The 15618-nt window shown below is 38.4% G+C and overlaps 2 protein-coding genes across 7 annotated transcripts in view; one reads left to right on the top strand and one right to left on the bottom strand.

Moving 5' to 3' along the window:
- LOC135610257 (AP-2 complex subunit alpha-1-like) overlaps window positions 1-13457 on the top strand; it is a 29830-nt gene extending 16373 nt beyond the window's left edge. Inside the window, exons 11-27 of the mRNA XM_065104542.1 lie at window positions 696-777; window positions 900-988; window positions 5112-5217; window positions 5307-5372; window positions 6972-7078; window positions 7165-7269; window positions 7397-7517; window positions 7660-7836; window positions 7917-8183; window positions 8389-8469; window positions 8813-8977; window positions 9052-9138; window positions 9245-9370; window positions 11383-11463; window positions 11574-11645; window positions 12719-12798; window positions 12868-13457. Of these exons, the coding sequence (XP_064960614.1) occupies window positions 696-777; window positions 900-988; window positions 5112-5217; window positions 5307-5372; window positions 6972-7078; window positions 7165-7269; window positions 7397-7517; window positions 7660-7836; window positions 7917-8183; window positions 8389-8469; window positions 8813-8977; window positions 9052-9138; window positions 9245-9370; window positions 11383-11463; window positions 11574-11645; window positions 12719-12798; window positions 12868-13009 (1954 nt within the window). The 3' untranslated portion in view covers window positions 13010-13457. The remainder of the gene's footprint in view (window positions 1-695; window positions 778-899; window positions 989-5111; window positions 5218-5306; window positions 5373-6971; window positions 7079-7164; window positions 7270-7396; window positions 7518-7659; window positions 7837-7916; window positions 8184-8388; window positions 8470-8812; window positions 8978-9051; window positions 9139-9244; window positions 9371-11382; window positions 11464-11573; window positions 11646-12718; window positions 12799-12867) is intronic.
- Window positions 13458-13556: 99 nt separating this feature from the next.
- Window positions 13557-15618, bottom strand: part of LOC135610258 (uncharacterized) — a 50135-nt gene continuing 48073 nt past the window's right edge. For 2 of the 6 annotated variants that reach the window (XM_065104543.1, XM_065104546.1), the window contains exons 19-22: window positions 14631-14935; window positions 14379-14550; window positions 13845-13908; window positions 13560-13615 (exon numbers count right to left, since the gene is read on the bottom strand). In XM_065104543.1, the coding sequence (XP_064960615.1) occupies window positions 13896-13908; window positions 14379-14550; window positions 14631-14935 (490 nt within the window). In that variant the 3' untranslated portion in view covers window positions 13560-13615; window positions 13845-13895. Of the gene's footprint in view, window positions 13616-13844; window positions 13909-14186; window positions 14551-14626; window positions 14936-15618 lie in introns of those variants that run through there. The other 4 variants (XM_065104549.1, XM_065104547.1, XM_065104545.1 and 1 more) reach the window with 4 other exon arrangements.

Genomic DNA, 15618 nt, shown 5'->3' with positions numbered 1-15618 from the left:
TTGAGTGATGATATGCTTACGGCATAAATCATCACGTGTGAGACATGATACTGATGACATTTGGCTGAATCTTTTAGAGCTTATATCTGTATGAGCTTGCTAGCTTTAATTGTGGGTTTTTTTTTTGCTGTTAATTTTATACGAGTTTGAGTAATGATGTTTGGTTCTGTTAGTGGGGAGTGGTTATGTAGTTAAGTTATTAGCTGTAAATGGTTGTCGATAGTCATGGTTAGTAGTTGGAAAGTTCATTTATAGTATTGTAATTTGTCTTCTTGTTGTATTTTGCACAATTTTGGTTAAAGACAATTTTACTCGCATAAGAAACTCATTCTGTACTAGTTCTGATAGTTGCAAAGCCAGCTACATATTTATCATAAGATTTTAGAGTACATGTACTAAATTGCACCTGGGAAGTATACCTTTTATTGAAATACATGTTTCTGGTTGAAAATAACTCTTTTTTATAGGTGTCTTTACTACGTACTTAAGATTCAAGCATATTCAGTGTTTCACTTTATCTGTTTCTTAGTGTTTTAGTAGTGGCGACATTACAGTTTGTTGTTGTTGTTTCTTAGCGTTTTAGTGGGTAGATTTCTTTCGGATATAGTATTTTGCTACATAAATATGTTCCCCCTTTTTTGTTTACGCCTAATGATAATCTTTATGAGTCCCTCATTTGCCTGCAACTATTCCAGTATAAGAAGACGTGCTCTTGATCTACTTTATGGCATGTGTGATGTTACAAATGCCAAGGATATAGTTGAAGAATTATTGCAGGTACAAGTGAATATTGTGATATAATGCTTTACTTTTTCTAATTTTAGATCCTAAATATCTTGAAGTAACAAGGCCAATCTCAATCATGTGATCCTAATAATTTGTTTACCATCCCTCTTCAGTATCTTAATACCGCAGATTTTGTTATGCGTGAAGAACTAGCACTCAAGGCTGCAATTCTAGCAGAGAAATTCGCTCCAGATCTGTCATGGTAATCTTACTAGCTTCTGCATAGTGTTTTTAGAATTTTATATTTCACCACTCATAGCGGCATTTTTCCAAATGTGTTTTTGGTTTAAGCATTGGTGATTGGATGTAAACTATTGGATAGACTGGTCATGAAATGTAGGACATTAACTCCCTAGAGTAAAACATTCCTGATCTAAACATTTATACAACATCTATCTTACAAACATAACTATTTAATGTTTTATCTTATCTTATGTAGGATCTCATGTAACACCCTACTCCTAGTTCCACATATACCCTACATACATGATTATAAATATGATGATATTTTTCAGCTTACTAATGCTATCAACATAACGCAGTGGAGAAGTGGACAATTTTACAACATGCTAATTTGAACAAATTATAGGTTTCCCTTGTACACAGTAGCGTTTGATAGCTGTACACAGTTATAAACACATAATTGAAAGAAAACACATGTATGTCCTGTTCAAAATTTATACACACAAAAATGCTCACAGGTTATTATCCATATTTGCGTTGGCATGGGCTCGCATCTGCTCATCTCCTTACCTATCACTTGGGTGGGGTACTAGTGCCTTTATCTCCAAAATAGGGCATACGGTGAGTGATAACTTAGTAAGTATAAGCCTTTGTAGCTTTGTATAGGTGAGCATGCATCGTATCAAGTAGGCAACATTTTGAAATCATATGCATTAAACATTTAATGGTGAACACATTATCTTTTGACTTCTTTAGCAAGTATAACAATGAAATATAACAGACGCAAAATAAAGAGGTAAAATTCTGAGTCGAAGTAACTTAGAACATATATGTGCATGATAAGAAGCATAACACACCTATAAACTTTCACATCACATAGCATAACATATACGTGCACTCCCACACTACACATCATAATAGATACGTGCACTCTCCCACCACACGTTATAGATTGTACGTGCACTCTCACTTTGCACGTCAAACATATATGTGCACTCCGACATCAGACTGTCACGCAGTGATTTAAAAAGCACTAGGCGCCAATAAGTGCCAAGGTCCAAAAACGCCCGAGGCGCTAAGCGCTCACCCAAGCGCTCGCCCGAGCGAAGTGAGGCACTAAAATATAAAAATATATAATATAATTAATAAATATAATTATTTAAATTTTTAAATAAAAATATACTATTAAATTAATCTAATAAATACAAATACTATTACTAGTATACAGTTAACAGTATACTATCGAAAGAAGAGAAGAGTGTAAGGGAAAAGTTGGAAGACCGAGGGTGTTGACTAAGAAGAGCGGGAGTGGCAGCTGCGAGCGACGACAGTGGCAGCAACATCGACAGCGGGAGCGGCAAGCGGCGACAGTGGCACCGGCAGTGGGAGCGGGAGCGACGAGCGGAGACAGTGGCAACAGTAGCAGCGAGCAGCGGCAGCGGGAGCGGAAGCAGTGAGCGGAGATAGTGGCAACGGTAGCAGCGACAGCGGGAGCGGCGACAGTGGGAGCGGCAGCGGTAGCGAGAGCGGCGACAGCAGCAACGGTAGCGAGCAGCGGCGACAGTAGTGTGAACGACGAGCAGGGTTAGGGTTGGGGAACTCACGCTGATATTGGTGCTTTAGTTGGTTCGATTGAACCAACTAAAGCACCGGAGACCGAACCAGACCTCAAACGCTGGTTCGATCACCTGGTTTAACCCAGGCGCTCGCCCGAAGTGCCTGGGCTCGGGTGAGCGCCCAGGCGACGCCTCTTTGAAGCGCGTCGCCTGGAAATGAAGCAAGGCGCTCGGGCCTCGCCTCGCCTCGCCTTGCCCGAGCGCCTTTTTAAATCACTGCTGTCACAGACAGTTGTCGTGAACCTACAACCCTTCGTCAACGAACCATATGTCGTTTTTGTTTGTTTGTACATATGTTTGGCAATGTGTTTTGCCCTGTTTTTGTGTGTTTTTGTTTGAAAACTGTGAGTAGGAACAATTTGTAGGGTTGTAGAGCGATCGCTCACTAGAATTGGCAAAATTGCCCAAAATGATTCAATTTTAGTGTGCCATGGCCTATTTTCTGCAGGCTATAGTGCGGTACGAAACGTCAGCCATCTTAGCACCCTAGAACCACTCGGGTGGCATAGGGCTGAATGGGGGTCTGGGGTAGTGTTGGGCGTTCGCACGGAAAGCCTACAAAGACTTGCCAACATGCCCGACACTCAGTGAACAATTGTTTGTGGACTTGTGACTATTTGTTTGCCTTTTGAAATTCTTATTTTCTCCTTCCTCTCTTGCACATCAAGTGTTTGCTGAATTGCTTGTAAAACTATTCTCTTTGTGAGATGTCGAGACTTATCCATCGTTCGTTTTCTGAATTAAGCAATTTGCTTTTTTATAGGTCCTTTGAGACTTGGGTGAGGTTGCAACTAGGTGCAACCTAGTTAAGTTCGTGACACAATCTATTATGAGGCTAAAATACTCTCCAAATTCAACTACCATCTATTTTGTTATGTTGAAATGGGTTTGAGACTGCCTGAACTTCTAAATCTCATATCTTGGGTCACAGAGATGGTATTCACTTAATTCTAAATCCTACGAAACCTTAAGGGATCCTTTTAAGGCATATCAAAAGAACAAGATCTAATCATATCCCTAATGGTGTCAATTTAGCTCGAACATAACCTTTTCACAGAAAATAGGGGATTCTGCATGCTTCAGATTGACAAATCCATAACTCTAAGCACAAAACTTTGATTGAAGTCATTCAAGAAGCCATAGAATCCTAGTATAATTGTACACAACATATCAAAAAACCAGATCTTTATTTGAACCCTAGGTTATCCAAAATCAATTGAAAATAACAACATACAAACTAAAACCAGAGGTATAGCTAGGGAAGGGTTGGGTTTTCTTACCTTGATCCTCCTTGAAATCAGGGTCCTTCGGCTTGAATGAAGAGTAGTTTGAGAAACTGAGGTCGAATAGGTGAAAAATTGGGCAAAGGAGTTGTGCCCTTATCTGGTTTAGGGAGGAGAATAAGACAAAAGAGTGAGGAGGTGGGATAGAGCTGCTTGCTTAGTGAGCTGCGTTGATGGGTTGGGCTCAGCCCATTAAGCCCATTATATGCATCTCAAATTTGCTAGCACACATGCGTATCTTGTCTTGTACCTTTGTGTTGCAAACATTCTTAAAGGAAAAATAGACATGATTGCTTATATATACTTCGGACAACATTTCAAAGAATGTTACGTATAATAATTTTTCTTAAAGCATGTACTTCATCATTAAAAGTTGATAACATGAGCATATCATATATCATGTTTATAAAGCATAGATATCACAAATCATATCTTTAAAAAATGACAATACCTGCATGTTATTTGTGTTCCCGTTGGCATGCTAGTTATGGTTATATGTGTGTGAAACTTAGGGACTACATCTAGTCTCTATTATAAATGATGCAACTCAATATAAACCTCTAAAAAAATTGAGATTAACTTTTTGCTACAAGTATATGTTTACTAATATCATTTTTCTCAACTTGGAACGGTAACAAGTCTCATAAATCATAACATTGTTTATGTTAAGATGTTTCATTATAAAATCTAGTGCTGCCTCCATGCTTTACCGAGCTTTAAAATTCCACTTCAGGCACAACACTGGTTCGCTTGACTTTGAATTTTCAATCTGTGTAGATACAGTATCCACCGTTGGATTGGAAAAATATTTATAACATGGTGATGATCTTACTATCCTAGAAAATAATTTGATCAAGGATTGCATTTCTATGGTATGCCCATTACTGGTTGGTATCACATCTAGTCAACAGGGTAGTAAGACACTATGGCAAGGAATTTTGCACTATGAGGAGCAGCCTTTAGTCTTGGTAAAAAAATTTGCTAATCAGTTTATGTTGATAGGGATCTTCTGCAATACATAAAAATCATCTTGTTTGTGGTTTTGTCAATCCTCTTATGTCTGGGACAAAGCAAATTTCTAAGCTCATTGTTTATTCTCCCTATATCTTCATCTTAGTAAATGTCCTAAGAGACAAACACAGAATTTAAAAAAGTAGTAGTATCAATTCTTCATAATCCCTAAATAATTGGGACATTAATCACTACATTGGCTGCATCTCTACTTATCCTTATTTTCTTGTAGGTATGTCGATGTCATTCTTCAATTGATTGATAAAGCAGGGGACTTTGTTAGTGATGATATATGGTATCGTGTGGTTCAGTTTGTCACCAACAATGAGGATTTACAGGTTTTACACAATTTATCACTATTGTTGAGTTTTTTAATTGATAGACCTCATTCCTCTGATTATGTATCTGCTATTCTGATATTTTGCAGCCATATGCAGCAGCTAAAGCTAGAGAATATCTTGAGAAGCCTGCTTTGCATGAGACAATGGTCAAGGTGTTAGTCTCATCCTCGTCTTTTTTTTTTCAATTTAAATTAAAGTTCCAGATACACTGGCTGCAACAAATATTTTGTTTGTGAAAATGTCTTCATCAGCAGCTTGTAGTCATATTTGCCTTGATGTTACTATAAATTTCAAGGAACTAAAATAAACTAAAACCACCTAATTTGACAAATCAAAGCTTCTTCATGCATATGGATTATGTTTGGTTTTAGTATTCTATTTGGTTTTTTTATCTGATATTTTGTAGTTTTCAGAATTTTTATTTAGAATACAATTTTCAGCTAAACTTAGTAGGAAACAGCTTAATGGTTCATTTCTACCAACTTGTTTCATCAACGTATCTTGGTAAAAGGAAATTTATCAAACAAGTATTTGTACACTTCTTAATGTTGTTGTAACCTGACAATATGTGGAGGCCTTAAAATGATTAAAGCATAAATTAGATTAGCGAGTCTGGATACTAGAAAAGAAGCTACCAACTATTTGGGGTCTCAACTGCATGAGTCCTCACATTTGATATTTGTTAATGGCAATATCTTTAGTTGATCCGAGCAGTGATTTAAAAAGGTGCTCAGGCGCTCAGGCGAGGCGAGGCCGAGCCCAGGCGCCGGGCGCTTCGGGCGAGCGCCTGGGTTAAACCAGGCGACTGAACTAGCGGTTTAGGTTTGGTTCGGTCTCCGGTGCTTTAGTTGGTTCGATCGAACCAACTAAAGCACCGATATCAGCGCGACTTCCCCAACCCTAACCCTGCTTGCCGTTCACGCTGCTCACTGTCGCTGCCACTGGCCGCTCTCGCTCCCGCTGCTCGCTGCTGTCGCTGCCGCTGCCACTGTTGCCGCTCGCCGTTCTCGCTGTCGCTGCTCGCTTTTACCGCTGCCATTGTCGCCGCTCGTCGCTCTCGCTCCCGCAGCCTCTGCTCGTTGCTGTCGCTGCCTCTGTCGCCGCTCGCCACTCCCGTTGCTCGTTGCTACCACTGCCATTGCCACTGTCGTCGCTCGCCGTTGCCGCTACCGCTGCCGCTCCCACTTTTCTCAGCACCCTCGGTTTTCCCTTACACTCTTCTCTTCTCTTTCGTTTCTCTTTCGAAATCGAAAGTATACTATTAACTGTATCTTAATTTAATAGCATATTTTTATTTAAAATTTTAAATAATTATATTTATTAATTATATTATATATTTTTATATTTTAGCATCTCACTTTGCTCGGGCGAGCGCCTAGCGCCTCGGGCGTTTTTGGACCGTGACGCCTTTTGGCGCATAGCGCTTTTTAAATCACTGGATCCGAGGACCATCAATTCCTTTGTCTTTCTCAACTTCTCTGTTATGACCAATCTGTATGAGCCTGTCTTGCCTGTCTGGCATAGGTTATTTATCATGTCCAGTACAGTCTATAGGCACATTAGCTTAAGTAATATGGAGCAATATGAGATGATCAGGTTCGTGTCATGACCCGAGTCAACTTTACTGTAATGTGAAATTCCTGAAATGACATTTTTTTACTAGTTACTCGACTAGGTGGCTTTGTACAGTTGGTGGTAGGTTTAAAATATTTGCATAATGCTTGTCCATCCTTTATTCTTTCATTCATTAGGTGAGTGCTTATCTTCTTGGAGAGTACAGCCACCTTTTGGCTCGAAGACCTGGCTGTAGTCCTAAGGAAATCTTTGCCATTATTAATGAGAAGCTTCCTACAGTAGCGTAAGCTCAGGCATTTCCCTTTTGTTGTTAACTATTGACATCAGCATTATTATTGGTTTACAAAACTAACAATTCCACTATTTCAGTACAAGTACTGTTGCTATTCTTCTTTCAACATATGCCAAGATCTTGATGCACAACCTTCCTCCTGATCCAGAACTACAGGAACAAATTTGGTCGATATTCAGAAAGTGAGGATGATTCTTTTTCTTGTCAAATGTCTTGATTATACAAACATGTCCATCATGTTTAGGGTTTTCAGTTCTTTATTTTAATAACCATGAACTTCATACTTACCCTGCTGAACATTTTGGCCAGATATGAGAGCTATATTGATGTTGAAATCCAGCAAAGAGCTGTTGAATATTTTTCACTTAGTAGGAAGGGGGCAGCTTTGGTGGATGTATTAGCTGAAATGCCCAAGTTTCCAGAACGCCAGGTAGACATCAAAACTTGATGATACATGATTTATTTATGATTGCTTGAACCAGAAGAAATATTTTCTGTTTCTTTCTAAAGCTAGTAAAAGGTGCATGCCTATCATTTTCTGGACTAATATATGTTTACAATTGCCAAACTAGTCTGCTTTGCTGAAAAAGGCAGAGGATGCTGAAGTTGACACCGCAGAGCAAAGTGCAATTAAGATAAGAAGCCAACAACAGACATCAAATGCGCTGGTTGTAACCGATCTACGTCCTGCCAATGGATCCCTGCCAGTCAGCCAGCTTGGCCTTGTTAGGATGCCAAGTCAGAATATGGTTAGGATTGCACTTTGCTATTAGTACATAGTTATTAATCATTTATGTTAAGTGGATTCCAATAATTGTTAAATATTCAGGAAGCTAGTACCCAGGGTCAAGCTAGTTCTCGAGAGCAAGGAATGACCGATGAGAATGGGTCCATCAACAAAGTTGTTCCTCAAGATGCCCCATCTGCGGACCTCCTTGGAGATCTTTTAGGTCCACTTGCAATAGAGGGTCCTCAGGTCCCTACTGTTCCAGGAGAGCAAAAGGACAAAAATCTGTTGTCAGCACTGGAGGCTACTCCTGAAGAAGCTGGTCCCTTGGCACTAGCTACTGTTGATGATCAGCCAAACTCAGTTCAGGTATCATATTATGTTTTGAGTCTTTATGGTAATGATTGCCTTTTCTTTTGGTACCTTTTCTTCTTGTTCTGCCATAGAGCATGTGTCATCACCACTTTTACTTCAGAAAACCTATTGTACAAGCTTGAATTACTTGAATCGTTATGTAATAATTCTATCTTGGTTATCTTGTGCTTTTCTTGTAACCTGATGTGTGTTTTTACAGCCAATTGTGAACATTGCTGAAAGGTTCAATGCACTGTGCCTGAAAGACAGCGGAGTACTTTATGAGGACCCCCACATACAGGTTATCTGCTAACGACTTCTAAATTTTGAGATGTCAAGTATGTAGTCAGGGCTTCAAGTACTTTTGTGGGCCTCTTGGGCTTGGCTCACTAACTAGTTAGTTCAAAAGGGCCGTCTCAAAAAGAAAATTTGAAACTCAACTTATAAATGAGACAAGCCTGGGCTCAACGTGGAATTGGGTAGTTGTTGAGTGAGCTTCAGCATAATTGTATCTTGTCCAACCAAACAGTTGGTTTGGCTTCCTGAGGCTGTAGCACTCAATTAGTTCTCGTTGGTGCCATATGTCCTCAGATGTTTTCATTTTTCCTTTTTTTTTGTTTCTATAACTTCCTTTTTTCTTTCAGATTGGAATAAAAGCAGAGTGGCGAGCCCATCATGGGCGTCTTGTTCTTTTCTTAGGAAACAAAAACACTTCACCACTTGTGTCAGTGCGAGCTCTGATATTGCCCCCAACCAATTTAAAGATGGAACTTTCAATGGTACCTGAAACTATTCCTCCACGAGCACAGGTCTGAAATAGTATGGTAGTTTGTTCTATTTGTAGTAGAGCTTCAAGTATTTACTTTTCTCTTGCTCTTTCTAGGTGCAATGCCCGCTTGAGGTTGTGAATCTTCAAGCAAGCAGAGATCTTGCTGTTCTTGACTTCTCCTATAAATTTGGAACTGCAGTGGTCTTATTCTCACCTTGCTTGTCTGCTTTTCTTGGTGTTCCTAATAAAACACTGTTTTCTTTGATTATTTAATGACCTAGTTTTTTTTTTTTTTTTTAAATTTCAGGTTAATGTCAAACTCAGGCTTCCAGTTGTGCTGAATAAGTTTTTGCAGCCTATTTTAGTCTCAGCTGAAGAGTTTTTCCCACAGTGGAAATCATTGTCAGGACCACCCTTGAAGCTTCAAGAAGTGGTAAGTGTGCATTTGAACCTTTGAAGTTCTTTGTTACCCATTTCTATTATAACGTTCTTATCTTGGTTCTTGATTCAGCATGTTAGCAGTTTGACACTTAATATGCATAAATGCATTCAGGAACTAGAAGAAACTGACTTGGATACACGCTTGTAGTATAGTGAATTAATGAATTTCTGTGCAGCTTATGCTATGTTTAAAATGAGTGTTATATCCTGCAGGCATGTCATTGGCATGGTAAATAGGTGCTTGTCATGTACTATGTCAAAATATAGAAATGGGCAGATAATCAGAAATTGTGCAGTTCTCTACTGCATTGCTATCACCACACATCAGGGCATCACACTGTTATAGATGAATAGTGACGAAGGATGGTTGTGGTTGGAGATGTCAACGGGGCAGAGCAGGGCGATGAGTGCTTCCCCAGTCCTTATCCCCCATCCTTTATCCCCATCCTATTCCCCATTTAGATGCGGTGGGGGTGTTCCCATGGGTTCTCCAAATTCTCCTAATCAATATATTTTATTTTAGAAAAATAAAATTATAATAATAACTAATTAACAATATCAAAATTTGTAAATAATAACAATAATATTTGTAAAGTTTATATGTCATAACAATATTCAAACACAAATATATCCAAATATAAACAATAATATTTGTTCATACTGTGTCATTTGGTTCAATCGAATCAAATTGCTCGTAATTAACCCGCAATCGATTCAACCAAGGCTCAACCTAGCCTGATTTCAATTAGGTGGGTGGCTGGCTCGCCCAGTGTCTGGATTCGACATCTCGACCCACATATTGATGGGGTGGGTACGAGTATAGGTAAGGGTTCAGGGTGGGGAGTGCTCTACCCATCCTTGTCCCATAATTGCATAGGTAATAAAAAATGCCCCCCATCCCTATCCCATTAGGGGTGGGTCCTCGTGGTTACTCATACTCGTGAGTATAATTGACACTTCTAGTTGTGGTCAATAAATAACAAATGCTTTTAGTTCGACTATCGCTATTGTATAGGAAGGTGAATTCCTGAATTTATAAATTGATTGGACTATGGTAAGGAATAAAGAGGTACATGAAAACATTCATTGAGCAACCTGAAATGGCCACCGAGACCTATATAATATAAAAAATTGTTGCAAGAATGGGCTATTAAAAAAGAAGAAATAGAAGGATAAAAAAGAGCTGAAGAATCTGTTGAAGCTTTTTAATCAATTATTTTTTAAGAATTACCTTACAAAGGATGGAACAGGAGAGCTTTGTGTAGTAGAGAGGGTTGATATGACTATTTTGACCAATAACTATCGTGACTTTTGGATGGTGAAGGATGATGATTCCAGGAGGAAATTAGTGTGCCTCTTCCTTGAATTTGCTCTGTTTATTATGGTACCCTTGAACTCTTTTCCAGTTGAGAGATGGAGTGTGCTCCCTATTCTCAAGATTCCATTTTAATGTTTCATAGATCAGTAATATTGTAATAATAGGGGTTTAAGATCTAGTTAGTAAGCATCATTTAGATGGGTTTCCAGGAAATACCTGATGACAATGATGATCTCTGTACCACTTGATCATAGAGATTGTTGGTACATCTGCTTGAACTTTTTAAACTTTTATTCATACCTTGTAATGGAATCTTTTTTCATGTCAAATCTTGTTAAAAAACTGATTATCTGTATCTTGATTTGTTAAATATTGCCTATTGACTAGGAAGTCATTTTGATAGATTGATGATCACCCAAATGATCCAATAAACAAATTAATAAAAGTAAATTGCATCAGTTAACTAGTATGCAACAGTGCTAACTTACTCGATTTCAATAAAATTCCAAGTTTGATCCCATATGCATCACCCAAGTGAATCATCAGAGGATTACCAATGTTTTCTTTGAAGAAAACTGAGATAGGGAAATGTCCTTTGATGCCAGTCTGTTACTTGATTTCACTTTTTTTCATCTATGACTACCTGGTTCGGTACTATCAGTAAATCTTTTGAGCATATGGTGCAGCTTAGAGGTGTGAAACCTTTATCTCTTCCTGAAATGGCAAACTTGTTTACCAGTCTTCACTTGGCAGTTACCCCTGGAATTGTAAGTTTTATTTTATTTTTATCTAATTAAAATTTACATTTGTTCAAAATAATGACATTGTATTTTCACATATATTTGAAATAAAAACAATGTGTTGCCCTTCTCTTCAGGATGCAAATCCTAATAATCTGGTCGCATGCACTACCTTCTATTCAGAGAGCACCAGGGCCATGCTTTGCTTGGTAAGGATAAAATTTTTTTTGTTACGTAGGTATTGGAATTTATGCCTTAGCTTTTGTTAAGCATCTTTGGGCCACATATCTTAGTGTTGACGCTGATCCTGTAGCCAGAGGAAACTTGTGACAAATTACTTTACACAGAAATTTTGCATTGTGAATATCTAGTTCATTTGGCTTCCTTATTAGGCCATTTAAAAGTCTCTTGCAATGAGTTGGCTTGTTGTATGCTTCATATTGCAGCCATGTTAATATTTGTTGCTTGTCATTTTCAAACCTTTCAAGATTTCAAAGCCCTGATAATTTATTGTGCAATTAGGTTCCATATGTATTCTTGCCAGCTGTCTTTCTGCCATATTCTCTGTTGCTTGTTATTTATTGAACTTAAACTTTGTATAGTCCTGATGATATATAACTACCACATGTACTCTTGTCACTGGCTATTGCTTCTCTTTTCCATTCACTTCCATTGTTCTATATCAACTTGTCGGTGCCAAAAGAAAGCCAGAAAACTTGGACCAGCATAGCACTGGAGTGAATATTATTCTGCTTGATATTATATTTCTTTTTCTTGTCCCTCATTTATTAGTCAGAAACTTGAATGCTGATTCAGAAAAAGTGTGCCTGCTAACTCCAGTATAGGATATTGTCTAGTGTAAATGTTTCCATCATGACTGAAACTTCTGAAACTAGAAAATCCAAAAAAATTGAGCTACAATCTTTTTTCAGCCTTTTCACCATGCGAGTGTCCTGCATTAAAAAGCCTAAAACTTTTAGAGTCAAAAATTTATCTTTTCACGTGATGATCGCCTGACAAGCCTATCTGATTTTAGATTGACTTCCTGCCTCCTATTATCTTCTGGTGATGTAAATTTGAAATGGTAACTAAAGGAGCCATTACTATTGTTTAAAATTTTCAAACTGATTTTAATTGGAAGTCTAATCTAAATAGAACATTTTTGTGGTTTTTTAGGTAGAATTTAGATTGGTCCAGTTTGCGGTTAATAACTTGTTTGTGGTTATTGCCTGGTATCTCTATTTTTTTTGGTTTGATCTCTAAGATATATATTTAAATTCAGATTAGAGTCGAAACGGATCCATCAGACAGAACCCAGCTTCGGATAACTATAGCATCAGGAGATCCGACGCTGACATTTGAGTACGTGTCTCTAGAGTTGCCTGCTTTGGTTCCCAACTCAATGATCTAAAATTATATCACGTTTAACAGGTTAAAGGAGTGTATCAAGGAACATCTGGTCAGCATTCCCATGCAAACGCCACCTCCCGCTGTCTCACCAGTACAACCACAATCACCAGTTACACCTGCAGCATATAATGATCCTGGTGCTATGCTTGCTGGTCTACTCTGAGATCATAAGCTGTATCGCTTGGAATTTTTTTTTTTTTTGGCTTTTGCCCATTTTAAAGTAGACTTCCCTGATGAGCCCCAGCAAATTTTTCATAAGAAGAGAACATCAATGGAGGACATTTTAGTGCAAGGGCAGGCGGGAGAAAGATGGAACTCATTTGTGATCAGTATAGCATTGGATATCAAATTCTTTGGGGCTTCTGCTTTAGTCCCGTTGTCAAGGTTTTGCCATATTGTGTGTATGATTTTTCTTTTTTAAATCTTCTTCTTCTTCTTCTTCTTCTTCTATGGGGTCTGATTGTTGAAGTCTGCAAGCAAATTTCCGTGGAGCTTTCTGACTCGGTGGTTTTCACAAAAGCCATTGTAAATTTCTGTTTTCTGACATCTATTTAATCTCATGTATCAGAAACACAGTAGGGCAAATTATTACAGCTTATCTTGGTTTTCTAGCGGGAACAATCTGGTGGTTCGTTTCACTTGTTAACAACTTGCAATCAGATTATTGTGTCCTCTTTTTCAGTGCTGGAGAAATACTTTTCGACTACGATTCTCCATCTTATGAATGAATGTTCACCAGTGTCTCCCCCTGTTTCGCTACGCCAGATGCCTGCAAGGCTACAACATATGGTTAAACCCTAAATCCAATTCTCTCTCTCTCTCTCTCTCTTGTCATCAAAGTTCAGGGATCCCAGTCTGAAACGTTGCAGTGCTAGCAATGGCGACGTTGGGGATCTGAAGCGGAGGAACGATGAGCTGGTGAGGAATAAACAAAACATTTGGATATTCTTGTTTCCTTTGACTATGCCGAGGATTGTGGAATCATTTGTAAACTTTACCTTACTCTGAAAGGATTCATCCAATTGCAAAGATTCGCATATATATGATCGTCATAGCTTGTACCTACAATATCCTTAGATTCTTCAATAGAACAGACAATAAAATTAAATTTTAATATCAATGACTTCATCTTATCACAATAAATATGTATCCTTTTCGCAATCGTTATCGAAAAGCAAGTAATCAAAGAATGATTCCACCTAAAGTGCTTGAAGCAAGTAATCTGACCTTTTGAATTTATATTTGTAGCCTTCTAGGTCTTTAGAACTCTTATCCTTTTGACTCTGATACTAGATAATTAGGTAAGTAAAAAAATAAAAGAAAAGAAAAGACGGGAAATATAAAAGAATTAATCTTTTTGTATACACTTACAAGAATTAAGTGTAAAAAGATCCAATTTACATCTAAAAGATAAGATAAACAAATTTAAAACTCCTAAAATAATGATACTCTCATCTAATCATCATTTACAACTAAATACTCGTTCAACAACCAAATACTTTTCATGGTAAGTGCAGCACAGGCTTACTCACGTTGTCCTGCTACGCTGGCTTTGGATATCCTTCAGCTTTAACCGCAACTTCATGTTACCAGCCTGGACTATGATTTCTCCCTTTGTTTCTTCCACTTTTGAAACGACCACTTGCATTCCAAGGGAAGGAACAAGCACCATGTCACCAGCCACTGGGATTTTGCTTTGCTCATCTACAATACAACGACAATAAACATGTCACGAAAATGCCAATCAACTTTGCAGTAACTTAAAGTGCAACATAATTACCCACCAACCCCAGCTGCTTTGCTTGCTTCTGACGACAGGCTTCTTCCTCCTGGCGAGATATCACATGATTTTGACTGCTCAAGATCCTCTGCTGACTGCCTACTGCTAACTACTCTCCCCTTCTCCGACTCCACTTCAGAAGACTCACGAAACTGCAGCTGCTGCTGCAGCAGCTTGCTACGAAGAAGAGAACGTGCCACAGAGGCACTGTCCAAAACTGCTCTGGTCTTCCTGTTCTTCAGCTTTACAGCATGATCTGCTATTTTCTTCTTTGCCACCAACAAGCTTTCCCGTAGTTCTTTTGACAGCCTAAAATCATACAAGCAAAGGTTACCCTACCAGCATGGTGATGATGCAGCTAAATATTAAAATTTGCCTTTTCATACTGCAGTCTGCTCATTGAATGACACAACACGGAAGGAATGAAAATACATAAACCAATCCATACAAATTGATAATATAGTTGTAAATGGTTATACATGTGTTTCTGCCACTTTCTGGATCCAGATCCAAATATGTTGAGGTGCATTCCAATCTCGATATCCAAATATCTCCATATTCTCCAAAGGATTAACATTATACATCCTCAACAAAAAGATCAAGTGACTATAAGATGGTTTTCTTCTTCATACAGTTTACCTTTTATTTCCCATCCATCCTTTTATTCTTTGCATCGCCTTCTAATCTTCCCACAGCAAGATTCTCAATTTCGATGTGTACCACCCGGTACAGGGGTACATATCGGTCCGAGAGGATACCGATACGCGGACCATCCTTCACCGGACAGTACTAACGTTTTGACCATTACCCAGGCATACCAATCGCATACCGACAGTATTTGATTCATTCACAAGTCCACCTTAAATCTGTCCGAGAGGATACCGATACAGATTGGTATTCAAAACCCTGTCCCACAGTGTTTGATTCATTCACAAGTCCATCTTAAATCTTGTTTGAAATTTTTATTCATTGTATATTCAATTTGCAACTGT

The sequence above is a fragment of the Musa acuminata genome, chromosome BXJ2-4 (genome assembly GCF_036884655.1).
Source record: "Musa acuminata AAA Group cultivar baxijiao chromosome BXJ2-4, Cavendish_Baxijiao_AAA, whole genome shotgun sequence".
Taxonomy (NCBI): domain Eukaryota; kingdom Viridiplantae; phylum Streptophyta; class Magnoliopsida; order Zingiberales; family Musaceae; genus Musa; species Musa acuminata.
The sequence above is the reverse complement of the archived record's forward strand: the minus strand, read 5'-3'. Positions and strand labels throughout refer to the sequence as shown.